This window comes from Musca autumnalis, unplaced genomic scaffold (assembly GCF_047663935.1).
Source record: "Musca autumnalis isolate F117 unplaced genomic scaffold, ASM4766393v1 scaffold_5, whole genome shotgun sequence".
In the NCBI taxonomy this organism is placed as follows: domain Eukaryota; kingdom Metazoa; phylum Arthropoda; class Insecta; order Diptera; family Muscidae; genus Musca; species Musca autumnalis.
In genome coordinates, this window is record NW_027412088.1 from 200,073,812 (window position 1) to 200,101,409 (window position 27,598).

General features: G+C 34.4%; 1 protein-coding gene and 1 long non-coding RNA gene across 3 annotated transcripts in view; one reads left to right on the forward strand and one right to left on the reverse strand.

Moving 5' to 3' along the window:
• Positions 1-25,406, forward strand: part of Sln (monocarboxylic acid transporter silnoon) — a 36,429-nt gene extending 11,023 nt beyond the window's left edge. For both annotated transcript variants that reach the window (XM_073956330.1, XM_073956331.1), the window contains exons 3-6: positions 11,417-13,022; positions 19,541-20,110; positions 20,174-20,300; positions 21,629-25,406. In XM_073956330.1, the coding sequence (XP_073812431.1) occupies positions 11,417-13,022; positions 19,541-20,110; positions 20,174-20,300; positions 21,629-22,013 (2,688 nt within the window). In that variant the 3' untranslated portion in view covers positions 22,014-25,406. The remainder of the gene's footprint in view (positions 1-11,416; positions 13,023-19,540; positions 20,111-20,173; positions 20,301-21,628) is intronic.
• On the reverse strand, positions 5,211-6,001 carry LOC141387146 (uncharacterized). The gene is made up of 2 exons (XR_012408490.1): positions 5,814-6,001; positions 5,211-5,631 (listed from the first exon to the last, which is right to left on the reverse strand). It is a non-coding gene; the product is annotated as an uncharacterized lncRNA (long non-coding RNA).
• Positions 25,407-27,598: the final 2,192 nt, after the last annotated feature.

The window sequence follows — 27,598 nt, forward strand, 5'->3', positions numbered from 1 at the left end:
ACAAGTTTTGTTATATATGTTTGTTGACACTTAAGAACCCTAAATGTCAAATTATAGCCAAATCGGTCTGAAAATGTTGCTAAAAACGTCAAAATACCGTAAATCGGGGGGTACCGTTATATGGGGGCTATACCAAAACGTGGACCGATATAGCCCATCATCGAACTTGACCTGCCTGCAAACAAAAGACGCATTTTCTCAAAATTTCAGCGTCCTATCTCTATTTTTGTGGATGCTAGAGTGATTACCACAGACGGACGGACGGACGGACGTGCTCAGATCGACTTAGAATTTTACCCTGATCAAGAATATATATACTTTATAGGGTCGCAAATGAGTATTTCAATGCGTTACAAACGGAAAAACAAACTTAATATACCCTCCATACTATGGTGGAGGGTATACAAAATGTAATTATTTGCTGAAATTGTTGAATAATACTTTAGTTAATAATTTCGGAATGAAGTTATGCTAGAAAAATGTACGAAATAACCCGTTCATACGACATTGTAATACATTATACCAACACAGTTCATATTTTCATACTTTTTGTATGTCGATTTTAAAACAAAAGACATGCAAAATTAGTGACATGAAAGGTAATAATCATTTTCTTTCCTTCAAAAATCTATTTTATGTTATATTCTTTTCATTCATGTTTTCTATTTTCTTTTAAAATGTGATGTTTTCTCTTTTCAAAATTAAAGAGAGACCTACCAAAATAACTTTTTGTATACAGACTTTCAGGCAGGTATTTGGTTTTAGTTTTTCGATTTGTACGCGAATTGGAAACAATCGACAAGAAATGTAACTGCTATGAAAGAGAAGACAAAATTTACTATGATTGGAATGTATACTAATCGTTCCACCGTTTACTTTTCATTCATGTCTTGCAGCTTTTTTAAAAATTTTGTTGTTTTTCATAAATTTTTATGTTTTGTATTTTTTCTGTCATAATTAATTTATTTCGATATTTCGATTAATTTATTTCGATTAAGTTGAACAATGTACAAAAATCGTTGTTCGTTCTCCAAATTTTGTATGGGAAGTGAAGTAATTATATCGTAATTTGGGTTCGAACAACGAATAGAGAGCGACTTAGCCTTAGTATGAACAAGACATAAGCAATGTACAAAAATCGTTCTTCGCTCCCAGAATTTTGTATGGAAAATAAAGAACACATAATTTGGACTCGAACAACGAATAGAGAGCGAATTACCGTCAGTATGAACAAGGCATTAAGAGCGTTCGTTCTTCTGCGCAAATACCTTTTGATCAAGACGAAAAAGAAGGCTGAGGAGACCTATGGTTTTCAGTGAGATATTTTAGCCTTCTATGAGAATACCTACGAGAAGAGGCTTTAGACCTATTTTAGAAACCTTTTCGTCTTCTATAAGAAACATTTTTGTAATCCTTGCTACTTTCCGTTTCTCCTTAGAACATAGCTAGCTTTGTCTCCAAGAAAACGGCCGATTTGTTTTTCACAGGAATTTATATTCTTGATGCAAATAATTCGTGTGTGTGGTTACTAGAAGAAATTTCTCCAACAAAAACTTAGAAGTTCTCAATGAATAACAGAGAGTTAACAGAACAAGTGAGTTAACAGACAACTTTCTGTAACAATTTGTACAAATTGTTGCAAACTTTTGAGTAACCAGACAGACCTAATATATTGTAGCAAGTCTATTTAGAAGTACTTTTCTTATTTTACTTTTTAATGTATCTACCAGGAACTGCCAGCTTGTAACCACAGGAGAGATCACCACATATGTTACGATAATGGATGACAAGACAAAATTACTTGTTATTATTATTTAATAAATAAATTTTAATTCAATCTATTATAAACAGTAATGCAAATGAAGATTCATAACTCTTTTCAAGACACGCAAATTCAATTTATACTGAAGCGCCTTAAAGTATGCCCGAATTTAGCTGTTTGTTATAAACAAAGAGTTCATGTCAATTCGGTTGAATAAAAAGAAGGAACAAGGGTTGCCATTACGCAAAAGAAAATACTCGAAAACCTACCAAAAACAAGAACGGACCAAAATGGGAGAATAATCATAAATTATTTTCACACTGTTCTTTGAAGTCACAGTTATGTACATCTAACAGTTTTAAATAACAATGCGTCAGTTAATTTGTAAATTCCATTGGATATCTGTCAAAATGACGTATTTGTCGTAAATACTAGCTTTAGAAGTCAATGTAAATTAGGTTTTATTTTCGGTTCTCCAGATTTCAGCTTTCCGAAATTGGCAACACTAGAGTCATGCCCAATGAAATTTTTCCAATTTTTTTGTACAAAAAATTAATTGAAAACAAAATGATAAAAAACTAGCAAACAAGAAATAAAGAATAAAATATGATGACTGAAAATGACGTCAACTGCCATCGATGTAAACACAGGTTATATATGATGAATACGGTGATGATTATGTCTTTGAATTTGTTATTTTCTATATGTACGTACACTTGTAGAATGTTTTCTTTTGTTAATATCGCATTTCATGTAAAGGGGAAATTCCATTTCCCATTATGACAGAGAGGGGTATGATTGCTCTGTTATTATCGTTATTATTTGTATTATTCCTTCCATTGCGACCCTTTTTCTTTCACAATGAAGTAGGTTTATTAAATCCAGAAATGAATTGAATTGCAACAGTCGCATTTTCTTCAATTAGAGGTGATTTTTTACAATTCATTTTACTACCCTCGTATGGATGTTAATATTACATCGATTTAAGTTTATATTCAATTTCCGTTTAAATAAAACATTGTTAGTTTTTGATCGGTTTTCACAACACCATTTCCTTTGGTAATCATTTGAGGATCTTTTGGAAACTGATATTTAAAATATTGCCGAAGGAAAGGTCACACAAAGCTAAACTGTAGTCACCTCCAAAGAGTGACTACTCTAGGTAACATTTCAACGTTGTTGGAAACGGTGTACCGCCATTGCAAAATAATAGGAAATATGACAGACGTGCAATAGGAAATTGCGAATTTGTTATTTTTTATTATTGTTGTTGTTTACTAAGAAATATGGAAGTTTACCACAATAACAATAATAAATACTAAGGAATATTATGTTTCAATGACAAGGTCAAGACCATAAAGCCCCTTTAGTCACAACCTCCCACCCAACGGTTCTTTCAGCCAGCAATAACAAAGTGGAAAAAGCCTTGAAATGCATATTAAAAATGCGGCAGCATTTTTTAAGAAGCTTTTAAGTCGCTGACAGTTGACATGAAGAAATATTCATACTTATTTACATTGCACTTTGTCAGAGAGAAATTGGGAGACATGAGGTCAGGTCAAAGGAATTCCTGAATTCCCTTTGCAGTATTATTCTAACAAAAGGAAACATGTTTTTTGAGTGACAAATTGGTTTTTGGTTGCGATATTTTTTTTGAACAGCAATTTTTTATGATTTCAATTTTGGCACAATGACAATAAATTCTAAAGAGCCTGCAAGTGGGGAAGAAGCATTAAAATTACAAAAACTTATCAAAATTAGACGCTCTTAAACGGCTTTGCTTTAGAGCTTTTCGCCGGATTAGCTTTCTTTATGCGGATTTATTTGACGTTTGTGCTATGGAATTGGAATTTCACATCCAGTGGGATTATTAAATTCGGTTAAGTGCAAACGGTGTATTATGACCACATGAAATTTTTAAGAAAAAAACTTGGCATCACATACACTTTTTTCATGTGATTGTTGTTTTTAACACGTGACGCGACTCACAACGGACCGATTGTGCAAGCGCTTTAGACATTTGGAATAATTTTGACAACTTTAACCATGTCGAATTTTTTTTTTTGATCAATGTTCTCTTAAATGATCGACGGAAAGTACAGCTTTTGCTTTGGTTTTATAGAGTCTGAAGGCTTTTGAGGTCCTAGGTACCTTGGGATATTGTTTTTATGTATAGATCCAAAAAATCTGTATAGTTATTATATTAGTCTGGGCGATAAGTACCACCGACAAATTGAAAAAGTGTTTGAATGCGTGGTTTTACTACTAACTTAAGCGGTTCTGAGGATCCCACAACATGCGACGTCTTTCCCTGAAGGAACAATAGGTTCCATCTCTCATATCAAGACTGCAGTTCAATTCCTTATTTAGTTCAGTGATAAGGGACAGGGAGTCCTGTCTATGGCCTAGTCCGAATGGAGTGTCTTACGACACCACTTGTAGAGAAGTTTCACAATACTGAAATATAATGTGTGTTCGTTTACTCAAAATTTTTACAAATTGTTACTGGATGCTGTTCGTTTACTCTTCAGTACATTACAAAATACCATGGCATTCTTGTTTAAGTCATATCTGGTAAATGACTAAATACCTAGTTCGACCATTTTATTAGGTCGAACTTAGTCTTTAGTCTTTTATCAGATTTGACTTCAGCAAGAATGCCATGCTTCTTATGTGTCGAGGCCTTTAGTCGTTTGCAAGAAGTTACTGGACTTGTAAAAAATTGTACAAATGATTGAGTAAACGAACGTACCTATTCTGAGGAAATGTAACCTAATGCCTTGCTCATACTAATGCTAATTCATTCTCTATTCGTTGTCCGAACCCAATTTAATTTAGTTTATTGAGACTAATAAATAACATTAAAGGATATTTTTACACATAATAATGAACACTTACGACTATAATGTATTATCGTAATTATATAAAGGTGACTTCAGCATCAGGCTTTAACATGAATGTGAGAAGTTTGTAGAGGTTGTTACAGAAATGAATATCGCCCTTGCTCCCGGGGCTGATTAAAGAGTTTCTTAATTCTAGGGGTTGTGTACTTAAAACTAAGGGAAGAATATTAATAAAAAAATGTCATGTGCACCCTTAGTATTAGTACAGAGCCATCTAGTGGGGGGTAGCAGGACATTTCCAGCTGATTAGGAAGGCAGAATGACATTCGCACAGTTTTAATTGTTTATTTGGTATAGTCAAAAACCCACTCAATCAAATAAATTGTAATGACTGCAATAACCAAAATGGCAACTAAAAGGGTTTTTATCTTTCCTTTTTGATTTCCGACACAAAAGCAGCTGGAGGTGAACCTGTCTTGAACAAAAAACTGGCGATATTGAATCTAACCTGCGAGCCAACGTGTGCACTGAAGTTAAAAAAACAAATGAGTTGTTTGGATGACACTACCTTTAATTGGATACCAATATAAAAAAGAAAATCAAACTTCGTTTTTTGTTTAAGTTTTTATTAAGAAGAAAATATTGAGCCAACATAATTGAAGTTAATAAGTTGGCTTATATATAAAAAAACAAAAATACATGAACTTAAAGTCTAATACAAAATTATCAAAATCTTATCGGAAAAAGAACTTGAATTACTAAAAATTAAATACAAAGAAAAACTAAAACTTTATTCAAAAACAAACAAAAAAAGAAACGAAGTTACACTAAATATATCAATTGAAACTGAATAATTAAACATAACTGAAAACAAGAAGAATCATCGATTACCGTAACACCGTCCGTCCTCAGTTCGCCACCTCAGCTGCCATCGTGGGATACCGTTTAAGCACCTGCATTCCGCGGTGCCAGGTGACTGCTTGAGACATACCTATACTCGTACAAATATACATCCTCTAAAATAATCTATAAAAAGAAATAAAGATTGATTAGTATATGTTCTTGGCAATAAAGGGTAGGCATTAAACAGTCCATTGCATTGTCGACCGAACTTTGAGGTCTGGTACTTAACCCAAAAAGATTGAGCTCATTCTAGGCAGGCTAAAAGGTTGAAATAGAAGGTAGAGGGAAATATTAATTTTACGTACCTTTAATGCTGTCCCTTCTCAGCTGTTGAAATACACCTATAAAAGAAAAGAAAAAATCAATGAAAGTGAACCTTTATAGATTATTGTAGATACATAAACTTACCCAGACTACAGTACAATTTGGACAGACGGACTTCCTGAACAAGCAGTTGTCGCCCTGTGGAATAACTCCAGTATTGGTAGAAGCCTGAAAGAGAGAGGGAAATCAACTGTTATCAACCTTGTTTTTTATTGATAACGTCGTTATAGCTCGTGGAAATATGCTTACCTGTTTTCCAAAAGTTAATTTCTATTCAAAAGTCCCACATTTATCTCTTCTATTTTTTTCTTTATAATACTTAAATTATTGATTATATTATTACAAATTGATGACTTGGAATACAAATTTTATGAGTATGAAATAAATTACGCACAATTGAAGTTTTATAACGTATAACTAAGGAGTCTTTTTCTGGGATCATGTAGACCTCATAAATAAGGAGTTAGAAAGGGGAGCATAACAAGGAGAGGTAGGTACGGGGCAACCGAACTTGCGTGTTGCTATGGTGGACCTGATGTCCAGTGGGAGGGCTGATTCTCGTCATAATACCAGGCGAGATACGACTTCTTTAACTCTTAGGTAAGTGTGGTGCTGATCCTTTTCGTCTTGCTGCTGTTTTCTTTGTTTCTCTTTTGGGCCGTTTAACATTAATTTCCTTCATTTTGTCTAGACTGGCATGATGTATTTTTCTAGTGCTTGTCTTATTGGATAGAATGTCGCAAAGAACCCCCCCCCTTCCGGCGAGCGTTAGCCGCGTGATACGCCACCATGCCAGCACAGCGACACCTACCCACAAACTTGACCATCATGGTTTTCATTTTCGACCCAGGACAGGACAAAAAGAAATAAATAAAAACAAAACCAACAGAAAAAAAGAAAAAAAAACTAAAACAGACACAAGAGGGTAAACAATATACTATCCTCGGTGATTTCCGGCAAGAGCCTTTTCATAAAACCCAGAAATACCATCAGTGTGTTCATAGGTATATCCCATTGGGGACAAATACGAGTAGTAAGTATTTGACCAACCAATGTTCACCTGGCTATTTAAAACTTCAACCATATGTGAATTTTCATCAAGAGCCAATCTTTGAATGAACCTTTCTAAGAGGTCACATACGTAGACAGATAGCCGCTTAATTTTAGAATGTGTATAAATGAAATTATTAGAAAAACGGATTTGAAATTTTTACCGATACAGAGTCTCAGAATTTTTCTTTCTAGAATCTCAAGTTCTTTCATAACAGTCGGGGATATATTGAACCAAATAGGGAACCCGTAAAGAATGACTGTCTTATATAACATAAATTTTGTGGGGGTAGGTAAATTTTTGTTATGGAAAAGTTTAAAAAAAGAGGTAAAAATACCTTGAGCTTTATTTCGGACCTTCCTGGCATGTCCATTAAATTTAAAAAGTTTTATTTATTTCTAGAATTTCGTATAACGAAATCATATAATGTGCTAATCTAATGACTTGTTAAGACTGACGGTAATTCACTCTCTATTCGTTGTCCGAACCCAAATTACGATATAATTACTTCATTTCCCATACAAAATTTTGAGAACAAACAACGATTTTTGTACATTGTTCAATTTAAATTACTCTACGAACGACGATAAAAATGCCCCATCTCTAACAAATGAGAGAATTTATCGAAATAAATCAATTATGACAGGAAAATTACAAACTTTTAAAATTTATTAAAAACCCAAACATTTTTAGAAAAACTGCAAAACATGAATGAAAAGTAAACGGTGGAACGATTAGTATACATGCAAATCATAGCAAATGTTGTCTTCTCTTTCATTGCAGTTGCATTTCTTACACATCGTTTCAAATTAGCGTACAAATCTAGAAACAAAAATCCAATGCCTGCCAGAAAGTCTGTATACCAAAAAGTTATTTTGGCAGGTCTCTCATTAATTTTGAAAATTTAAAGAATAAAAAATGTACTGAATAGATTGTGAGAAAATAGAAAACATGAATGAAAATAACATAATTCAATTTTAAATAGATATATGAAGTGCAATATCAACAATGGACAAGGGTAGTGAATCTACGCTAGTTTACTAGAATTACTTAACATTAATCTTTACGTATTTAATATACCCCTAAAGATGCAATTTAAAAATTGCGAAATATTGGGAAAATAAAATAAAAAACAACAATATAGACCTCAAGCTCAAAATACTCGTATCATTTCAAAACTATATGAAGGAAGGACAAATATTTTTTCAGTTCATATCAATTAATTTTTTTCGTCTTTAGGTTGAAACTTTCTTTAAAATCAGTAAATAAAAAGTATGAAAATATGAATCATGTTGTATTGAATTGTGTACCATGTCGTATGAATGGGTTAATTCGTGTACGTAATTATGAGAGCGAATAACGTGATTCAAATGTTGGTATGAACATGACAAAACATTGCGCTGAGAGAATTTTATCACTTTACACCAGCCAAGATCACCCATATACGTTAACGTGACTGCAACAGCAAAATACGTACTCTATATTCTCATCTGTCGTGGTTTTGCAACGGAAAAACACTCTCAGAGAGACTAATGAGCAAAATATTTTGGGCATCAATGCTTTACACCTAAAACAAGCATTTGGGGGAAATACGGAATATTTGACAAATATTTTATAGAACTGACAACTTGTTTTCTAAAACCTGTTAGATGTAAATCTGACTTAAGCGGCCGTTTATAAGTTCTGCCCACATTAATATAAAAAATTATTTGTGACTGGAAAAACAACAACCAGTTTATTGTTTGTTTAGTTCAAGGTTCAAAACCGGAATCTAATTACCATTGGGAAAGGAACTGCAACCATATTCATAGACTTTAAACGTGATTCCGACTAAGGCTTCGGCATAGACGGTCCGTTGTGAGTCGCGTCACGCGTTAAAAACAACAACCAGATGAAAACTTCAAACCAAAACTTGGCATAACTTAGAATTTTTTCATGTGGTTCTTGCAACGCGGCACTCAACGGAGTCATTGTGCCGCTGCCTTACGTTATTGCAACTCAAACTAATTTTTTTTATGCGTAGTGGTCTTGGAGCTTTTTGTAGGAATATCCTTCTTTTCTGAGGACGCAGAGGAATTGACAATTTATATGCATTGGATTTTGTAAATCCAGTACAATGTAAACGTACTACAAACTCATATTTACATAATAGCTTTTCCGGGTTAATCTCTTTTATGAGGATTTATTTGACGTACATTACGTTTAGACTTGATTTAGCAAATCCAGTTGGTATGAGTTGTCATTTTCATACAATATATGCCAAATAAATCGAGGTAGTGTAAAAAATAATCGTATAAGTATATAGTCTAAACCAAGCTGTATATGCAATGGATTTCACATGTTTTATCCATTGAGTTTACTAAATCCATTTGCATGAAACCTTATAGTAAGTTTACATTTACGAAATCCACTCGATTTCAACTGTCAATTCCGTTGATTAAACGTCAAATGAAATCCAATCGATTTCAGATGAGTTTTCATTTGACGTATACGCAAAGGAATTGACAGTTGAAATCGAGTGTATTCCGTAAATGTAAACTAAGCATTATCTTCCCTTTGGGAGTTTTATACATACTTGGTTTACACTTACGAAATCCACTCGATTTCAACTGTCAAATCCATAGGTTAAACGTCAAATGAAATCCAGATGATTGGTCGCTTACGATTGGTCGCATGAGATTTTATGGAGTTAATAAATCTAAAGTTATTTGGAAATCATAAAATTATTTATTTTTTTACATTAGACACCTTTTTTAACAAAAAGTACGCCTTATACCATGATACAAAAATGTATCCCTGTGGGAAAATATACCAATATGAGCAAAGAGGGGACGATATCTCATACGAGAAATTGTAAAAGTGTAACACACGACTTTATTAGTTATTTTGTATGTATACGTAAACAAACATCAGCTGACAGTTTATACCCTCGAAAAGCTAAGTGTAACCAGCAAAGATTAACCCACTGGATTTATTAAACCCAGTGGGTTAACCTTCAATAGTGTAACCGGGGTATTAGTCAATTAAGCGGATTTTACATTTAACATGTTTTATAAAACATGCGTCAACTTGACAACTTATTCCGTCGAATATCTGTCAAATAAATGACGTAAATTACCAAAACACCTGTTTTAAATGCAAGTGTAAAATGCGTTTTAAGTACGTTTTTAGGATTTTTGGTCGATTATGAACGAATGTAAATTGGCAATACTGAACATTAAAATTCTGAACACAAACGCCTACAATTATATATATAATTGTTCCACAAACATCCCATAAGGGACGAGGGAGACTTCTCTCATATCAATGAGTGCACCCCGATTCATATTAGCTCAATGATATGGGACCTACAGTTTATTGCCGAGTCCGAACGGCGTGTCTAAGACACCACTTTTGTAGAGAAGTTTTACATGGCTGAAATACTCAGGAAATGTCGCCAACATTACTGAGGGGTATTTTGCCACCGTTGAAAAGTGATTTGATGTTGCCTGGCCGAGGAATCGAACCCACGACCTTATGTGTGCAAGGCGGGTGTGCATACCATTGCACCACGGTGGCACCCTACAATTATGCAACCTTTTTATACCCTCCACCATAGGATGGGGGTATATTAAGTTTGTCACTACGTTTTTAACTACTCGAAATAATAATTGTAGACCCCACAAACTATATATATTCTTGATCAGCGTTCAATTCTACATCGATATAGCCATGTCCGTCCGTCTATCTGTCCGTCTGTGGAAATCACTCTAGCGTCCGAACGGATTGACGTAGGTGGATGAAATTTTGGGAAAATCTATTATTTGTACGTAGGACTTTTGGTATTGAAAGTGGGCTATGTAGGTCCACGCTTTCGTATAGCCCCCATACAAAATGACGCGTGACGCATCGTCGTTTTAAGGAATTTTTAAGACAATCGTCCCATTTTACCACCGAATTGGTTGTAATTTGGTATTTTATGTCTCCAGAGGCCAAAAAACATTCCTACCAAAGTTGGTTTATATAGGTCCACGTTTTGGTATAGCCCCCATATAAAGTACGCGTCATTTTAATATATTTTGAATGTATTAGTCCCATTTGACAACAGAATCGGTTGCAACTTTGTATTTTGTGTTTCCAGAGGCTAAGAAACATTTCGACCATAAAATGTTTATATAGGTCCACGTTTTGATATAGCCCCCATAGGACGATATCTCCCGATTTTCGGTATTTTGAAGGTTTTGGCCTCATTATCACACCAAGATGTCTGAAATTTGGTATTTAGTCTTCGTTGGGGATATAAAACTTCCCCCCCCCCCCCACCAGAAATTTTTAGGTATAGGTCCGCGCCATCATATAGCCCCCATAGAACGGTAACTTCCGATTTTCAGTATTTTGAAGGTTGTGGCCACATTAATCCACCGAAATGGCTGAAATTTGTGGTGGAGGGTATCAAAAGTTCGGCCCGACCGAACTTAACGCTTTTCCCACTTGTTTTTAATTTAAATGATCAACATTAATTTACACAATCTTTCTTCTTCATTACATTTCCAGGATTCACGGGGATCGGTGTACTGCGCGAGTGAACCGGACCCAATTGGTCGAGTCCAGTACGAGTCGGGAAGGCTCGTTCAATCTAATGCCACCCTCGGCCATCATCATCAAAGGCAACTCGACAGCCGATCGGCCATTGATGCCAATTCCACCGAAATTATTGAAGTCGTCTGTGAACCGCAGTATAAGCGCGAAAATGAACCGGGTGAATTACCCCTTGTTGCTTGTTCGCAACCGCCGGCACCATCATTACTCACCGAATGCCAGCAATCGAGCGGTTCCCTTTTCTCAATTGTATCCGCTCCACCGGTACCGCTTGCCGATCTCGAAACGAAACAAATTGATACCCTTGGAGTTGGATGTTTGCAACCGGGTTTGGGTCTACAAATGGGAGGCAGTGCCCAGAATCCGTTCATTTCAACGCATTCGGCGGTATCGATTGGTGAGGTTGCTGCCTCGGCGCCCGGTTCAGCGGCATCAACAATACCCAGGCGTCCGGTATCGTTGCCCATTGAGACGCCCTACTGTCCGGCACCGCCTAGCCGTACCTTGCACGCCAGTTTGCTCGAACATCAGATATCGGAAATTGAAGAAGACGACAACGAAAACCTGTTAACGGTATCAAGTATTACGGCAAGGCCTTTAATAGCCAAATCCCGTGAAATACGTTCGCATCGTAATGGATGCAATGGCGGCACGGATAAACGCGGAAAGCGTGGCAAGTCAAAGAGTGGAGGTGTACAGAAGGCACCCAGTGGCATTTCCAGCATCTCGAGTGCACGAGATCGTGGCAATTCCGGTCACCCACCGTCATTACGTTCCTCGGTTAGTACCGATCCACCGGACGGAGGTTATGGTTGGGTCATTGTATTTGGAGCATTTTCGGTGCAATTTTGGGTAGCTGGCCTAGTGAAATCCTATGGAGTGTTGTATGTGGAAATTATGGAAACATTTCCAAGTTCGACTGCAACAGTAGCATCATGGATACCTGCTATATTATCGGCTTTGTGCTTGGCATTGGCTCCTGTTTCGAGTGCTTTGTGTCAGAGATTTTCTTGTCGTACTGTGGTATTTGTGGGTGGTCTCTTCTGTGCCCTGGGCATGACATTGAGCTACTTTGCCACCAGTTTGGTCCATCTACTCTTTACATTTGGCATATTGACTGGTATTGGTGGTGGGCTATCCACCACACCTGGAATTGTTATTGTATCGCAGTATTTTGATAAACATCGAGCCTTGGCTAATGGAATTTGTGTTTCGGGTACTGCTGTTGGAAGTTTTATATTACCGGTGCTGATAAAACATTTGGCGGAGAATTTCGGATTTCATGGCACAATCTTAATATTGGGTTTCTGTATGTTCGATGTATGCTTGTCGGCTATGCTGTATCGTCCATTGGAATCCATGCAAAATGATGACAAGTTGACGGGTGAAGAAGATGCCACCAAGCCTTTGAATGACATTAACCCCAGTAACATTGATATGCTAACCAATTCAACCTATTTGGATACCTGTGATGATGGCTTAAATACGAAATTTATTGAGCATCTATTTATGGAGGAGTCGAAGAATCGCCTGAATGATTATTATAATAATCGTTATAATGGTAAGTTGGCAACAAGGTCAACGAATTAAATAGTTTGAATATTACACAGGATTTGCCCATAAAATGCTTAATAGCACGGTTACACTACAGCTTTTTGCCGGGTTAACCCACTTCATGAGGATTTATTGCTTAATCTGGTAAAATCTGACCAGATTTGCCATACAAAAATTAAATCCTCTCACGGCTGGGTTTATTTTAAATCCGGCACAAATCCTCCAAAAGTACAGAGTTGTATTCGGTATTTGTGCGAAAAAATGCAACTCTACTCAAAAAGTACCAAAAGTTGCAACTGTTTTTGCAACAGAGTTTATCGTGTTTTACACGTTTACGATTGGTCGCATGAAATTTTATGGAGTTAATAAATCTAAAGTTATTTGGAAATCATAAAATTATTTATTTTTTTCATTAGACACTTTTTTAACAAAAATTACGCTTGATACCATGATACAAAAATGTATCCCTGTTTGTAAAATATACCAATATGAGCAAAGAGGGAACGATACCTCATACGAGAAATTGTAAAAGTGTAATACACGACTTTATTAGTTATTTTGTATGTATACGTTAACAAACATCAGCTGATAGTTTATACCCTCGAAAAGCTAAGTGTAACCAGCAAAGATTAACCCACTGGATCTATTAAACCCAGTGGGTTAACCTTCAATAGTGTAACCGGGGTATAAGGCCCAAACTCAACTCAGCTCGTCGTTTCTGTCATTTTTAGTAAAAGAATATTGACTAGTTCTAAATGGTATCGGCCGTTAATGTGGTATCCGATGGAATTGCAATCTTCGAATTTCGAAAAAAGATGAGTTGTGCTGAATTGTGCTAGGTTTGTGCCCATTTGTGCCGAAAAATTTTTTTCGAAATTCGAAAAAATAGCTGAGATATTCGACAAAACATTTTTTTCGAAAAAATGTTGCCAGAATTGCAATTTTCGAATTTCGAAAAAATTTAAGTTGTGCTGAATTGTGCTCAGTTTGTGCCCATTTGTGCCGCAAAAACTTTTTCGATATCGATAGCGAAAAATGTGTGCTTGGCGAGCGCAATTCAGAACAATTTACAGAATTAAAAAATTCCTATTTAAACGGAAGTGATAGAATTTTTTCAGTTTCAGCGAGTAACGAGTAAAGTTGAAAATTTCCAATGTATGGATGAAAAATTGTGCTCAGCGAGTCGAACTCAGCACAAAAAAGATCATCTCGATATTTGCATTATTGCAGAAATTACAGTGATTTTTCATACAAAATACTGGTTTTTCGAAATTACCATATCTTGAAAACGGTTAGAGATATTGAAAAAAATTAAACGGCACAAGTTGGCACAAATTGAGTAGAATTCAGCACAACTTTTGTTTCTTCGAAATTCGAAAATTGCAATTCTATCGTATTTTCGAAAATATCGGTTTTTTTCGAAAATGGTAGGAGATATCGAAAAAATTTTTGCGGCACAAATGAGCACAAACTGAGCACAATTCAGCACAACTTTTGTTTTTTCGAAATTCGAAAATTGCAATTTTGTGATGTATTCGAAAATATCGGTTTTTTCGAAAATGGTACGAGATATCGAAAAAGTTTTTGCGGCACAAATGGGCACAAACTGAGCACAATTCAGCACAACTTAAATTTTTTCGAAATTCGAAAATTGCAATTCTGGCAACATTTTTTCGAAAAAAATGTTTTGTCGAATATCTCAGCTATTTTTTCGAATTTCGAAAAAAAATTTTCGGCACAAATGGGCACAAACCTAGCACAATTCAGCACAACTCATCTTTTTTCGAAATTCGAAAATTGCAATTCCATCGGATACCACATCGGCCGTTATTTATTCTTTTACCAGAAATAAAGCGGAGAAAGCATGAAAAATCCATTGAGTTTTTGGCCATTTCATGTCAAGGCCTGATTATTTTTGAACGCACATGCAACACGCAATTAATTAGGTAATAGGTCATTTAGATATGACATCATTAGCCGGATTTATCCCATTATCAGGTTTTATTTGCTAAATCTGGCCAAAATCTACCAGATTTCCCATACAAAAATAAATCTTCGTATTGAGTGGATTTGTTTTAAATCCGGCATAAATCCTCGTATACAACTCTGTTTTTTTCAACATGTTGCTAGAAAAAACAAAAAGTTGCAAGCTGGCACAAGAAACAAGGTAGATGCATCGGTGAATTGCTACACTAAAAATAATTTAAAATGTAAAAATTTGTAAACAAGGCGGAAAAATTAAATTTGTTTTGATGTACAAAGTAGATTTTAATCAACCAAAACTAATATTTACGATGTCTAAACGATAAAATAATTCGTTTATTTATTTTTAGATGGGGAAACTGCTTTAAAATAATTCTTTATTTGCTCTTTAGTTAGCATTAGTAGCATAATGTGCTAACATTTTCAGTATTAAACAATAAATTTGTAATGTGACGTATGTTTTTTTGAGACAAATTCAATTTACAAAAAAATCTTTTGACATTTCAAATTCGATCAGATGGGCTGAGGCATCTACCTTGGTAATTGTGCTATGAACAAAAATCAGCTGACTGCCATTTAAACCCTCCAAAATGTATATCTAAATGCAATGAGATTTGTACTAGATTTATTAAATCCAGTCGAGGATTTATGGCTTGTCTAAATGAGCTATAAAGCCATGAGGTTGTTATTTTAACGATTAAAGTAGAGTTGTTAAAATCTAGTTCGTTTAACGACCTAGTTCACAATATAGTTCAGTGGACACCGGTCGTTTGTATGAACGAACTGCGAATGTTGTCATAAAATACGCAAACGAACTATAGTACTGAACAAGTTCGCTAGATTTAACAAAGTAGATTATAGGCCTTGGCACATACGGTTCGTTGTGTGCCGCGTTACAAAAACCACACTTCAGGAACAAACTTGTCATCACTTGAACATTTTTCATGTGGTTGTTTCTAGAGCTGGCAATAAATCGATGGCACTATCGATAAAATCGATTATTTTTTAAAAATTAAATATCGATAGACAGTTTTCCTATCGATATTATCGGAACAAAAATCCCCAAACTAAAATTCATTAAAATAAATAGAAATTTCGCTGCTTCTCGGTTTTGTGTGTGTGAGAAAGTAAGTCCGTAGTTACACGTATACATTTTTCGGAAAAGTAAAATGCATTTTTTAATATTTTTTTAAAATAAAGGCAATTGTTTATTCTCCTTTATATTTCCGTGAACTACTTGTGCAAAATGTCAAGGAAAGCATTGACATTTCCGCCATTTTCATCTCCAAATTAATGGTGTTGACAGCTTAACGATAATATCGATAGCAATCGATATTTTAAAATATTATATCGAAAATATCTAATGCTGGGAATATCGATGGTTTACCAGCTCTAGTTGTTTCTGACGCGTGACGCGACTTATGGCGCGTTGAAAACAACAACCACATGAAAAATGTGTGAGTGATGCCAAGTTTGCTCTTGAAGTTTTCATGTGGTTGTTGTAACGCGATGCTCAACGGACCGTATGTGCCGGAGCCTTACGATCTGTTGAGTGTCGCGTTACAACAACCACATGAAAACTTCAAGAACAAACTGGGCATCACTTTTCACTATGTCGAAAAACTATTTAATACTATGTCTACATTTACGAAATCCAAATCGTGTGGATTTCGTAAATGTAAACATAGTATAACTCGTCTATGATTTTCAAAAAGTCAATATTACCATGAAAAACAAAGTTTAGGTGTTTTTCGTTCGCATTCATTATCTTTCGACATAGTGAACAGGCCCTAAATGCAATATAAATTCAGTTTGATTTTGTGCATTAATAGCTGGTTTATACTTATGCTCCGAAATCCACTGGACTTCACGAAATCCTGAAATAAACCCCGTTGTTTACACTTATTTTTTGTAGATTTCAAACATATCCAATAATCATGGCAGATGCATATGTGCAGCTGATCGAACGTGAATTTTCAAAACAAAATTAGAAGTTTTGAGTGATAAATGGTCTATTCTAGAACTCCAAGAATATACAAATTTTTACTATTTTTTCCGATAACATAAAGGAAAAATTTCAGGTTCTTGTTTGCTGTCGTCTGATTTCCTGATACGTTTATTTTGGCATTTCTGCTAGAGCTTTTGCAAATTCTGCCTTTTTCCGTTTGAACGAATTTGTATAGTAAAGTATCATTTGATATTTCGCTCATTTGCTAATTTTACCACGAAAAAAGTACAGGAATGCTTGGTTTACATTTACGAAATCCACTCGATTTCAACTGTCAAATCCATAGGTTAAACGTCAAATGAAAACCAGATGAGATTTCATTTGACGTTTGAGCTATGGAATTGACAGTTGAAATCGAGTGGATTTCGTAAATGTAAACTTAGCAGAACACAATTAAAAATTAATATTGTAATAGGCCGTTTATATATATCAAGGTTAACCCAGTGGGTCTGGGTTTCAAATGTCATTTCCATTGTATATACTTCAAACAAATCCTCATAAAGAAGGTTAACCCTGCAAAAAACTATAATATAAACGCCGTATAACACAGCAATTTAATTTTTTTTACTTTGTTTATAGCCCGTTTCCACGGTACGTCGTTCGTTCTCTATTCGTTGTTCGACCCATAACTACGAATAAATTACTTATTTCCCCACACAAAATTCTATGAACGAACGACGATTTTTCTACGTTGTTCGATTAGAAATACTCTCTGAACGACGAATAAATGTGTCCCATCCCTAACAAATGAGAGAATTTATCGAAAAAATTAATTATGACATGTTTAAATTCAAAATTGAAAAATTTGTTGAAAACACAAAAATTTTTAGAAAAAAGGAAAAAGATGAATGGAAATTAATGAACTAAACATTTTATATAGATACAGAAGGAAGATGGTTGTGTTTCCTTCTTAATTCCACACACATTTCTTGTCCGTTAGTTTAAAATCGCGTAAAAAATAAGAAACAAAAAGGAAACAAATAACTGAAAGTTTGTATACACAAACATTGTTTTGACACGTCTCTCTCTCTTTCTCTCTTTAATTTTGAAAATAGAAACATATAAAGGCCCCCACTCATTTATCAGTCTGTGCCGTCAGTCCGATAAACCCTTCTGTATGTGTGGCTGATAAGTGTGTAGCACCAACCATCAGTCAAGTCCAAAAATCTTGAATTTCTCCTCCACAAATGAATGATTTCTACGTTTTTTGTGTTCCTACACGAACATTATTTTCCGTTTTTCAAAATTGTTTATTGACAATTTGAAAATAAACACAATTCACCCAGACTAATGGGAGTTCATTTTGAAATCAAAACTATTTTGATTTTCATCAGTCTTGAAAAAGTCACACATACATTCTCAAAATTTCAAAAATTTACACATACTACCATAAATGCTGGCAGTCAGACTGACTAATGAGTGGGGGCCTTAAAAATATATTGAAAATACAAAATTGTTCAGAATTTATGGAAAAAATGATTGAAATGTGTGTAGTTAAATATAGAGGATACATTTGAAGGAAAGTCTATTGCTTTTCCTATTCATTTAATGTATATTTTATGTGTTTTTGGTTCAAATTTTCGTGAAAACAAGGAAACAAAAATGAAGGAAATTGTTTTTATGTTTCTGTTAATTACGAATGGTGTCGTGGAAACGGGTTAATTCGTGTACGTCGTTCGACAGGCGAACAACGTAATTGAAACGCTCGTGTGAACATGACATTACAAATTTTGATATTACAATTTTTTGCAACAATTAGTGAAAAGTGTTGCAACTTTTGGTAATTTTTTAGGCAAAAACAGGGTTGTATATCATGAGTACTGTGATTTCGATGTTGATTTCACTGAAATCACGAACTGAGATGATTTCATTTTTGTATGCAAAATCATAGTAAATTTTGCTTGATTTTGCGCGAAATCACGAAACGCCTGCGAAATCACGAAACGATGCCGAATGTAAACCAAACATAAGAATGTGGATAAATCACGAATTAATTTGAATTGAGGGAGTTAATGCAAATTCATACTATGTTTACATTTACGAAAACCACTCGATTTCAGTTCCTTTGCGTATACGTCAAATGAAAACTCATCTGAAATCGATTGGATTTCATTTGACGTTTGAGCAATGGAATTGACATTTGAAATCGAGTGGTTTTCGTAAATATAAACATAGTATAATGCTGCAGTATGTATTAAAACAACAACCACCCGAAAATATCGTAAAGACGCGTTTACATCCGACATATTTTAATTAAAGGCGTCATTTAAGTAGTCAATTTCATTGAATATGACATATAGATATATCTCAAATTCTAGTTTTCGTTGCTAGTATAAATAGGATTTAAGTGATGCTAAGTTTTTTATTAAAGTTTACATGTGGCTGGGCTGACTCCCTTGAACTAGTCTATAAAGATTCTATTTAGCTTGTCTATCAAGATTTCCTTCATCTCGCCTAGAAAAAGTCTTCCTTCTCTCTTCAGTTTCTTACATTATTATTTCGGAAATGTCTTCAAAAATCTTTTTTCTTTAAAGCGTCTGAAAAATCTGTTCCTAATTGCGCTCAGGAGAGTGATGATGAAATCAAGGACATTATTGGAGAGACAACATTTATAAAACCAATGAAAAAGGTACGCAGTTCGGGTATAATGCATTCCGTTGAAGATCTTAGCACCACCTCAACCTGGGTTTATCGTAAAAATTCGGGTACCGAATCAAATCGAGCTTCACGTCGTCGTCGTAATGTTTTTGCCAATGATGAGATTATTTCCAAGATCCAAGCCCACTTGGAGAAGCCGTTGTCGCCACCGACGGTTGTGACACGTGGCCTCAGTAAGAGTATGGAAATTCCTACACCCATCAGTAGTATGAGTGAACAAAAATCTGCTGAGAATCCCCAAAATGGTAGCATTATTGGTATAAATTCATTGGAGGAGGAAGAAGCCGATGATGTTCCTTTAACATGTTATGAACGTGTTGAAATCTATTTGGATATAAGCCTCTTGAAGGATCCAACATTTATATTAATGTGTTTGTCGGTGACCTTGATGTCGGTTGGGTGCCCTTATATGCTGTATTATTTACCCGCTCATGTTATATCGATTGGTAAGTATTTCTTTCTTGAAAGATTTTAGAGAAATATGTACAATTTTCTTTCGGTTGCTGTAGGTTACAACAAAAGTGAAGCCGGCTATTTGGTTACAGTTAGCGCGGTTTTGGATTTGGTGGGACGCTTGGGTCTGGGTTGGCTCTCAGATTTGCAGCTATTTGATCGTAGGAAGATCTATATTGTGTGGTAAGTAAGAATGCATTTATACTATCGCCGATTATCATGATAATGATTCTATTTTGATTAATTTGAAAGTTGTTTTCGTGCATGTTTTTTTTTTTTTTTCAAATAATCGAGATAGAACATTTTTATGGCAATAAAACTTAACTTACACTTGCACATAAAACCAGTATTTGGGGCAAACATTTATTTGTCAGATATTTAATTGAATTGAAAACTGAAATTACGCATTTGTATAGAACTAAACATGTTACGAACACAGGTTACGTTTACAAGAAAACTCGTCATTACAGTTGCCAACCCTCATTTACAAAAAGGTTCTAAAAAATGCCTCATTTAAGTTGTCAATTCCATTGCATACCTGTCAAGTACAAAAAGTTATTTGCCCCAAATACTTTTTTAGGTGGAAGTGTAAATTAGGTTTAAGAATGCGTCCAATTTGGCACTTAACAAGAATTTGTTTGATGTAAACGTAGTCAAATAAATGATGTTGATGGCGTTCTGTTAGTCCCGGTCCACATTAGAGTAAATTTCATTAAAAAATTTCATGAAATTAGGTGTCCTTAGGCCGAATTCCCCATTACAACAATTTCATGATTTTACTCTACTATGGAACTCAATCTGGAGACTCATAATTTCATGTTAAAATTTCAGTGAAATTATTCTAGTGCGGCCCGGGACTTATAGTACGTTTATGGGTACTTTACACGATATGTATTTTACATATGGGTTGTCACTTTTTATATACAAAATGTATACGCAAAGTGACAACCCATATGTAAAATACATATCGTGTAAAGTACCCATAAGATTTATAAATTCACTCGATTGCAAGTGTCAATTTCATAGCGTATATGACTAATAAATCCTAGTTATAAATCCTCTGAATTTTAATTGACGTATACGCTATGAAATTTACATTTAAGATGGTGGGGATTTCGTGAATCTAAACGTTATATTATGCTAATTTTACATTTACGAAATCCACTCGATTTCAACTGTCAATTCCATAGCTCAAACGTCAAATGAAATCTCATCTGGGTTTCATTTGACGTTTAACCTATGGATTTGACAGTTGAAATCGATTGGATTTCGTAAATGTAAACCAAGCATTAGACCCATTCAGCTGTTTGATTGCATTTACATTATGTTTCAATAAATAAATAATAAATAAATGTTTTAATAAAACGCGCTATTTATGTTGTCAATTCTATTGAATATCTGTCAAATAAATGACGCATTTTTTCAAAACACTTTATTTAGGTGCCAGCGTAAAATAGGTTTATGATTATTATGCTTCTAATTGTTCTCCCTTTTTCTCTTTCCTTTTGCAGTATTTTTGGCGCCGGTTTATCAGTTCTCACCATACCATCAGAGTATACAATCTATTTGGTTGGCCTCTCCGCCGCAATTTATGGTTTTTGTTTGGGCAGTTGGTATGTTCTAATGCCTGTCCTATTAGCTGACATCTTTGGTACAGATCGTATAAGTTCCAGTTATGGACTCGTTCGTATGTTTCAATCAATTGGTGCCATATCTGTACCTCCATTGGCGGGCTTCTTGCGTGATCTATCGGGTAGTTATGTTATTGTATTCTATTGTATGGGTTCCTGTATGGTTTTGGGTTGTTTACCGTTAATTGTGTGGGCCATATTGGAATGTCGTGAACGTAAATTGTATCAGGGTAATGATATTGAGGATAACTCATCTGTATCGTAAACTAAACAAGTAGAAGTTTGTATTTTGTAGTAGAAGAAGCAGAAAAAGAAGAAGGGTTAATTGTCTTTGGTTTAGCAAGTAGCATATGCATGCATATACATATTACCCAAGTAGTTTATAAACATAAGAAGAGTGTAATGCTTGGTTTACATTTACGAAATCCACTAGATTTCAACTGTCAATTCCTTTGCGTATACGTCAAATGAAATCTCATCCGAAATCCATTGGATTTCATATGACGTTTAAGCAATGGAATTGACAGTTGAAATCGAGTGGATTTCGTAAATGTAATCCAAGCATAACAGTGCATTTACATTAACGAAATCGTGTGGAATTCAATTATAAATTGCATTTCAAATGAAATCTATTGGATTACGGACAAGATCTTATTTGACATATACGTAATGGGATTGAATTTCGTAAATGTAAAAGTACTACAAGAATTATATTTTTGTAATTTAAAAATGATTTGACAAAATATATTTATAACAACAGTAGCTCCATTTAAGACATTCTAGAGAAAAAGAGAGGTATAGCAATATTTAATTATTTAAGTCCCGGTCCACACTAGATTGATTTCAATGAAGTATTTTCATAAAAGTGTGCGTTCCTAGATCGAGTTCCCCACTGCAGCAATTTCATAAAATGACTTTATAGTAAGTTTACATTTACGAAATCCCCTCGATTTCAACTGTCAATTTCATTGCTTAAATGTCAAATGAAATCCAATGGATTTCAGGTGAGTTTTCGTTTGACGTATACTCAAAGGAATTGTCAGTTGAAATCGAGTGGTTTTCGTAAATGTTAACCAACCATTAGTATCATGGCTGAATAAGAAAGATGTAAAGGCCGTGACACAATCAGCTCGTTGCATGCTTTCAAATGTGAAATTATAAGGGGGAACGCCGCCGGAATTGCAAAGAGACTCTGGCATTCTTTTATAATTTCACATTTGGAAAACAAGCAACTATTGATTCTGTTTCTACCTTAACGCCAAAAACAGCTGATCATCATACTAGTTGTCAAAATGCATTATTGTGAATAAAATCACATACAAAATGTAAACAAGCAATTCACTGTAATGCATTTTTGTGACCAAATTTGACGTTTAGTATGATGTGATGTAACACCTTATTCCGCCATGTTTAGTATGAAACTCAAGCTAAGAACGCATAACTTCATGACATTTTTTTTTCAACGAAATCACTGTAGTGTTGTACGGGACTATGCGGCTTCAATATATTGGCATAAAATTTATTTAGCATACATTTTATGAAAATGTATGTCAAATAAATCGGGCAATGTGTGATTAATAATTGGTCTGTTCCTTTACTTTGAAAAATGGTAACAGTGGCAAAAAATGGTAAAAGTGGTGAGCTGCTATCATATAAATTGTATGCTTTTTTAAATAAGGGAACACTTTGCGGGTAAAAAGTGGTAAAAACTGGTAACCTCTGGCATGTAAAGGAACACGACTAATACTAGAATGTCTTTCAGATTGTGTAAGAGAAAGCTCTTTAAAGCTGAAAACACATCCAACGTTTGAGTAAAGTTTTGTGTCATTTCGGGTAGAAGAATAAAGAAAAATTGAAACTTGGCATACTCGGCACACTTTAGCTCTGTTCCTTTACGTGCAGGAATCTTCAAGTTTTACCACTTTTTACTCGAAAAGCGTTCCTTTACTTTAGACACCGTACATTTCATATGGGAGCAGTTTACAACTTTTACTACTTTTGCCGGTTTTACTATTTTCGAAAGTAAAGGAACAGACCATGTGTCTTTTATTTATCTACCAGAAATGACACAAAACTTTACTCAAACGTTGGATGTGTTAAGGGCATAAGGACCAAATACATTCGATCTGTTGAGCGTCCTTTTACGCGTCAAAACAAGAACCAAGTTAAAATATGCTTAGTGATGCCAAGTTTTATTTAGAAGTTTTCATATGGTTGTCGTTTCTAACGCGTGGCGCAACTCACAACGGCCCCTAAAGGCCGCTGCACATACGCCGCGTTGAGAGTTGCGTTGCAACGACCACATGAAAACTTCAAGAACAAACTTGGCATCACTTACACATTTTTCATGTGGTTTTTGTTTTCAACGCGCGACGCGTCACACAACGGACCGTATGTATTTGGCCCATAAGGCATACAAGGCGAACATGGGTCAGTTGAATATGTTTTCTCCGAATTCTGTTATTTTTCCTTGAAGTTTATTTTAAGAAAATTTCATGCTCATAAAATATTTTTTGAGTGAACATTTTAAATGTATGAAGAAAATATTCGAAGTAGAGGAACCCAATATTTATTCTTAGCTTATAGAGCGATAGACATACCAAACATAGGAATAAAATGCCTGTTTCAGAACCTGCAAGAATCCACAAATTTTTACTACGGTAACAATTTTTCCTTTATGTTATCGAAAAATGGTACAAATGTGTAGATACTTGCAGTTCTGGATCAGGCCATAAATTAAATTAGAAATCTACAATGAATTTTTTGGTAGATAGTCAAATTGTGTGTGACCCCACAAATATACTTAAAAGTAGAAATTATCATTTAAAACCAAAAAACTATAAATTTTTTTACCTGTATTTGTTTTCGTGCTGTTTTTCGCACCATTTGGGCGAAACATACAGACATAGAGGCTAGGTTTACATCAACAGAACTGAATTTTATGCGATTTTTTTGATGTAAACATAACCTAGAAAAACCAAAATCAACCTAAAAGCACTAAAAATGCGCAAAAGAACTGAGTTATTTAAAAAATAAAGACATTTAAAAACCACAAAATAATTATAACAATATTATACAAAACAAAATTATTTAAATATATAATAAACTAAAGAAAACACCTGCAAATTATACAATTACGAAAACAAACTAAAAACTTAATTTTTATTTAACACAATAATAACATTTATATTAGAAAAAACGCAAGAAAATATAAGCAAACGTTTACATCAACGTTTATTACAATTCTAATCTCTATATTGATTTATTTGTTATTTTACAACAAATAAATCGTGTTGGAGCATTTAATCATGGTAATAAACACTAGTGTAAATGTCGTTTAAAAGGAAAAAAGGTCCCAGATTTAAGTTTATTCCACCATCCCACTCCCTCGTAATAGAAATTAAAATAAAATCAAACCAAGTATTTAAGTAAAAGAAATAAGAATTTAAATGTTAAAGAAAAACAAATAACATGTTTATTTGAAAATTAAAAAAAATGAAAACAAATCCAAAGACAAAAAAACAAGTAGCAACTACGTAAGCATGTATTAAACAAACTGATGTTGTAAAACAAAAAATGATTATGTGTAATGAATAAAGCAGAAATAAATAAATTATGATTATGTTTTTTGATCCGCCGAGGATTCAAAGTTTAAAAACATGCTTTTTACTTTATTGAATAGCTGAGTTATGTTATTTGATCTCGCAATGTGTGTTCCCGTCCCTTAGAGGATAAAGAATTTATTAAGAGCTGAGTACATAAGCTGCCTTGCCTGCTTACCTTGCTTACTTCTGATAAAAGAATAAAAAAGAAAAGGAAATTTGCTCGGCCTTCTTTATTCTTTTATTTTTATTATATCAGAAATGAAGCAGGAAAGCAAAGCAATCAGGCAAGGCAGCTTATGTACGCAGGCCTTTCGAATTCCAAGGGTTATGGGCTCTTTCCATTATATGTATTTTATATATGAGTTGTCACTTTGTCCCGGTCCACTCTAGAGTGATTTAATTATAAAAAAAAATCATGAAATTATGCGTCCCTAGATCGAGTTCCATAGTAGACTAATATCATTAAATCGCTGTAGTGAGGAACTCAATCTAAGAACGCCTAATTTCATTAGTCGAAGGTCACACTAGAGTGGTTTCATTGAAACTTTTAGGGATTCTTAAATCGAGTTCCTCACTACATCAACTTCATAATTTTACTCTAGTATGGACATCGACCTAGGAACACTGGATTTCATGAAATTGTTTCAATGAAACCATCTAGTGTGACCAAGGACTTAAATTTTTTCAATGAAATCACTCAGGACTTTAGGTATACATAATGTATACAAAAGGTGACAACTCAGTCATAACTACAAGTGATCGTCCTAAGGCTAAGTTTACATTTGCACTTATTAGTCTATCAAAATCTGAGAGTACCTTTAGATTTACAAAATCCACTCGATTTCAAATATCAATTCCATAGCAAATACGTCAAATAAATCCTCGTCATAAAAATAATGCATTTTATTTAACGTATATACCATGGTACAATAAAGTTGAGGTAGGCCAGGTATGAAAATCGCTGAAAAATTCAACCCTGCAGCCATGGCTTAAAACGTCAAATGGCATGGTACAATAATAATGGTAGATGTATCTGCATAGCAATCTCGTTTTACAAAAACATATGGAACTTAGAGCTTCACTTTTTATATGTTAAAAGTGCCAAATAGAGTAAAAAAAATGTCTTTAACTATGCTCCAGAATATTCTTGTTGGAAAAGTGTTCCAAAAATAGCAAAAGTTCTTCCCAAACTTATGCTTGGTTTACATTTACGAAATCCACTCGATTTCAACTGTCAAATCCATAGGTTAAACGTTTGAGATATGGAATTGACAGTTGAAATCGAGTGGATTTCGTAAATGTAAACTTAGCATTATGACAGTGAAAAAATGTCATTCACTTATTTTCTACTTGACAAGTTTGGCTAATCTGACATCGTGATTGCTGGCATCCGATTTGCAGATAAATGTCAGTAGAATTTTTACAAAAATTGTAATTTTTACATTCCCGTTCTTTTGGAACAAATTTAAATTAATATCAATAATTGAAAAATCGTTTTGCTAAAAAAATCAACAATTTTATTTTGCCACGCGAATACACATTTTTGTCCTTGTTTTCAATTTTAAGATATAGTGTTACAGCAGAAGTTTTTTTTTTTGGAACAATTAAGCGATGCATCTACCTTTATGATTGCATAATGTCAAAAACAGTACAAAATGTCAACCCTGCTTTTGACAGATTAGGCCATAAAAAGAAAAAATTGTAATCAGCTGTTAGCTGTGACCTACCTTTACTTTATTCTACCATGGTATATACTCATGGCAGAACTACCAGGTAGTGGTATCACACCAGCTGATCGAATATGAAAAGTCAAATCCCTTTATAAAAAAATTATTTTTGTTGTAATTTCCCCAACAACATAAAGAAAGTTTTGACATAACATATTCAAAATTTTACGATGCCACTACCTGGGTAATTGTGCCATGGTATATACTATAGAATTGAATTGGCCATGTTTATATTATAGCCTTTTGCAGGGTTATACCCCGGCTACACTTAACCGGATTAACCCAGTGGGTTTGGATTTCAAATGTCAATTCTATAGCGCAAACATCAAATAAATCCCCTCGAAGTGGGTTAACCCGACAAAAAAACTCTAGTGTAACCGTACTATTAACCTTCTTTTATGTCATGTTCACACGAGCGTTTCAATTACGTTGTTCGCCTGTCGAACGACGTACACGAATTAACCCGTTTCCACGACACCATTCGTAATTAACAGAAACATAAACAAAATTTCCTTAAT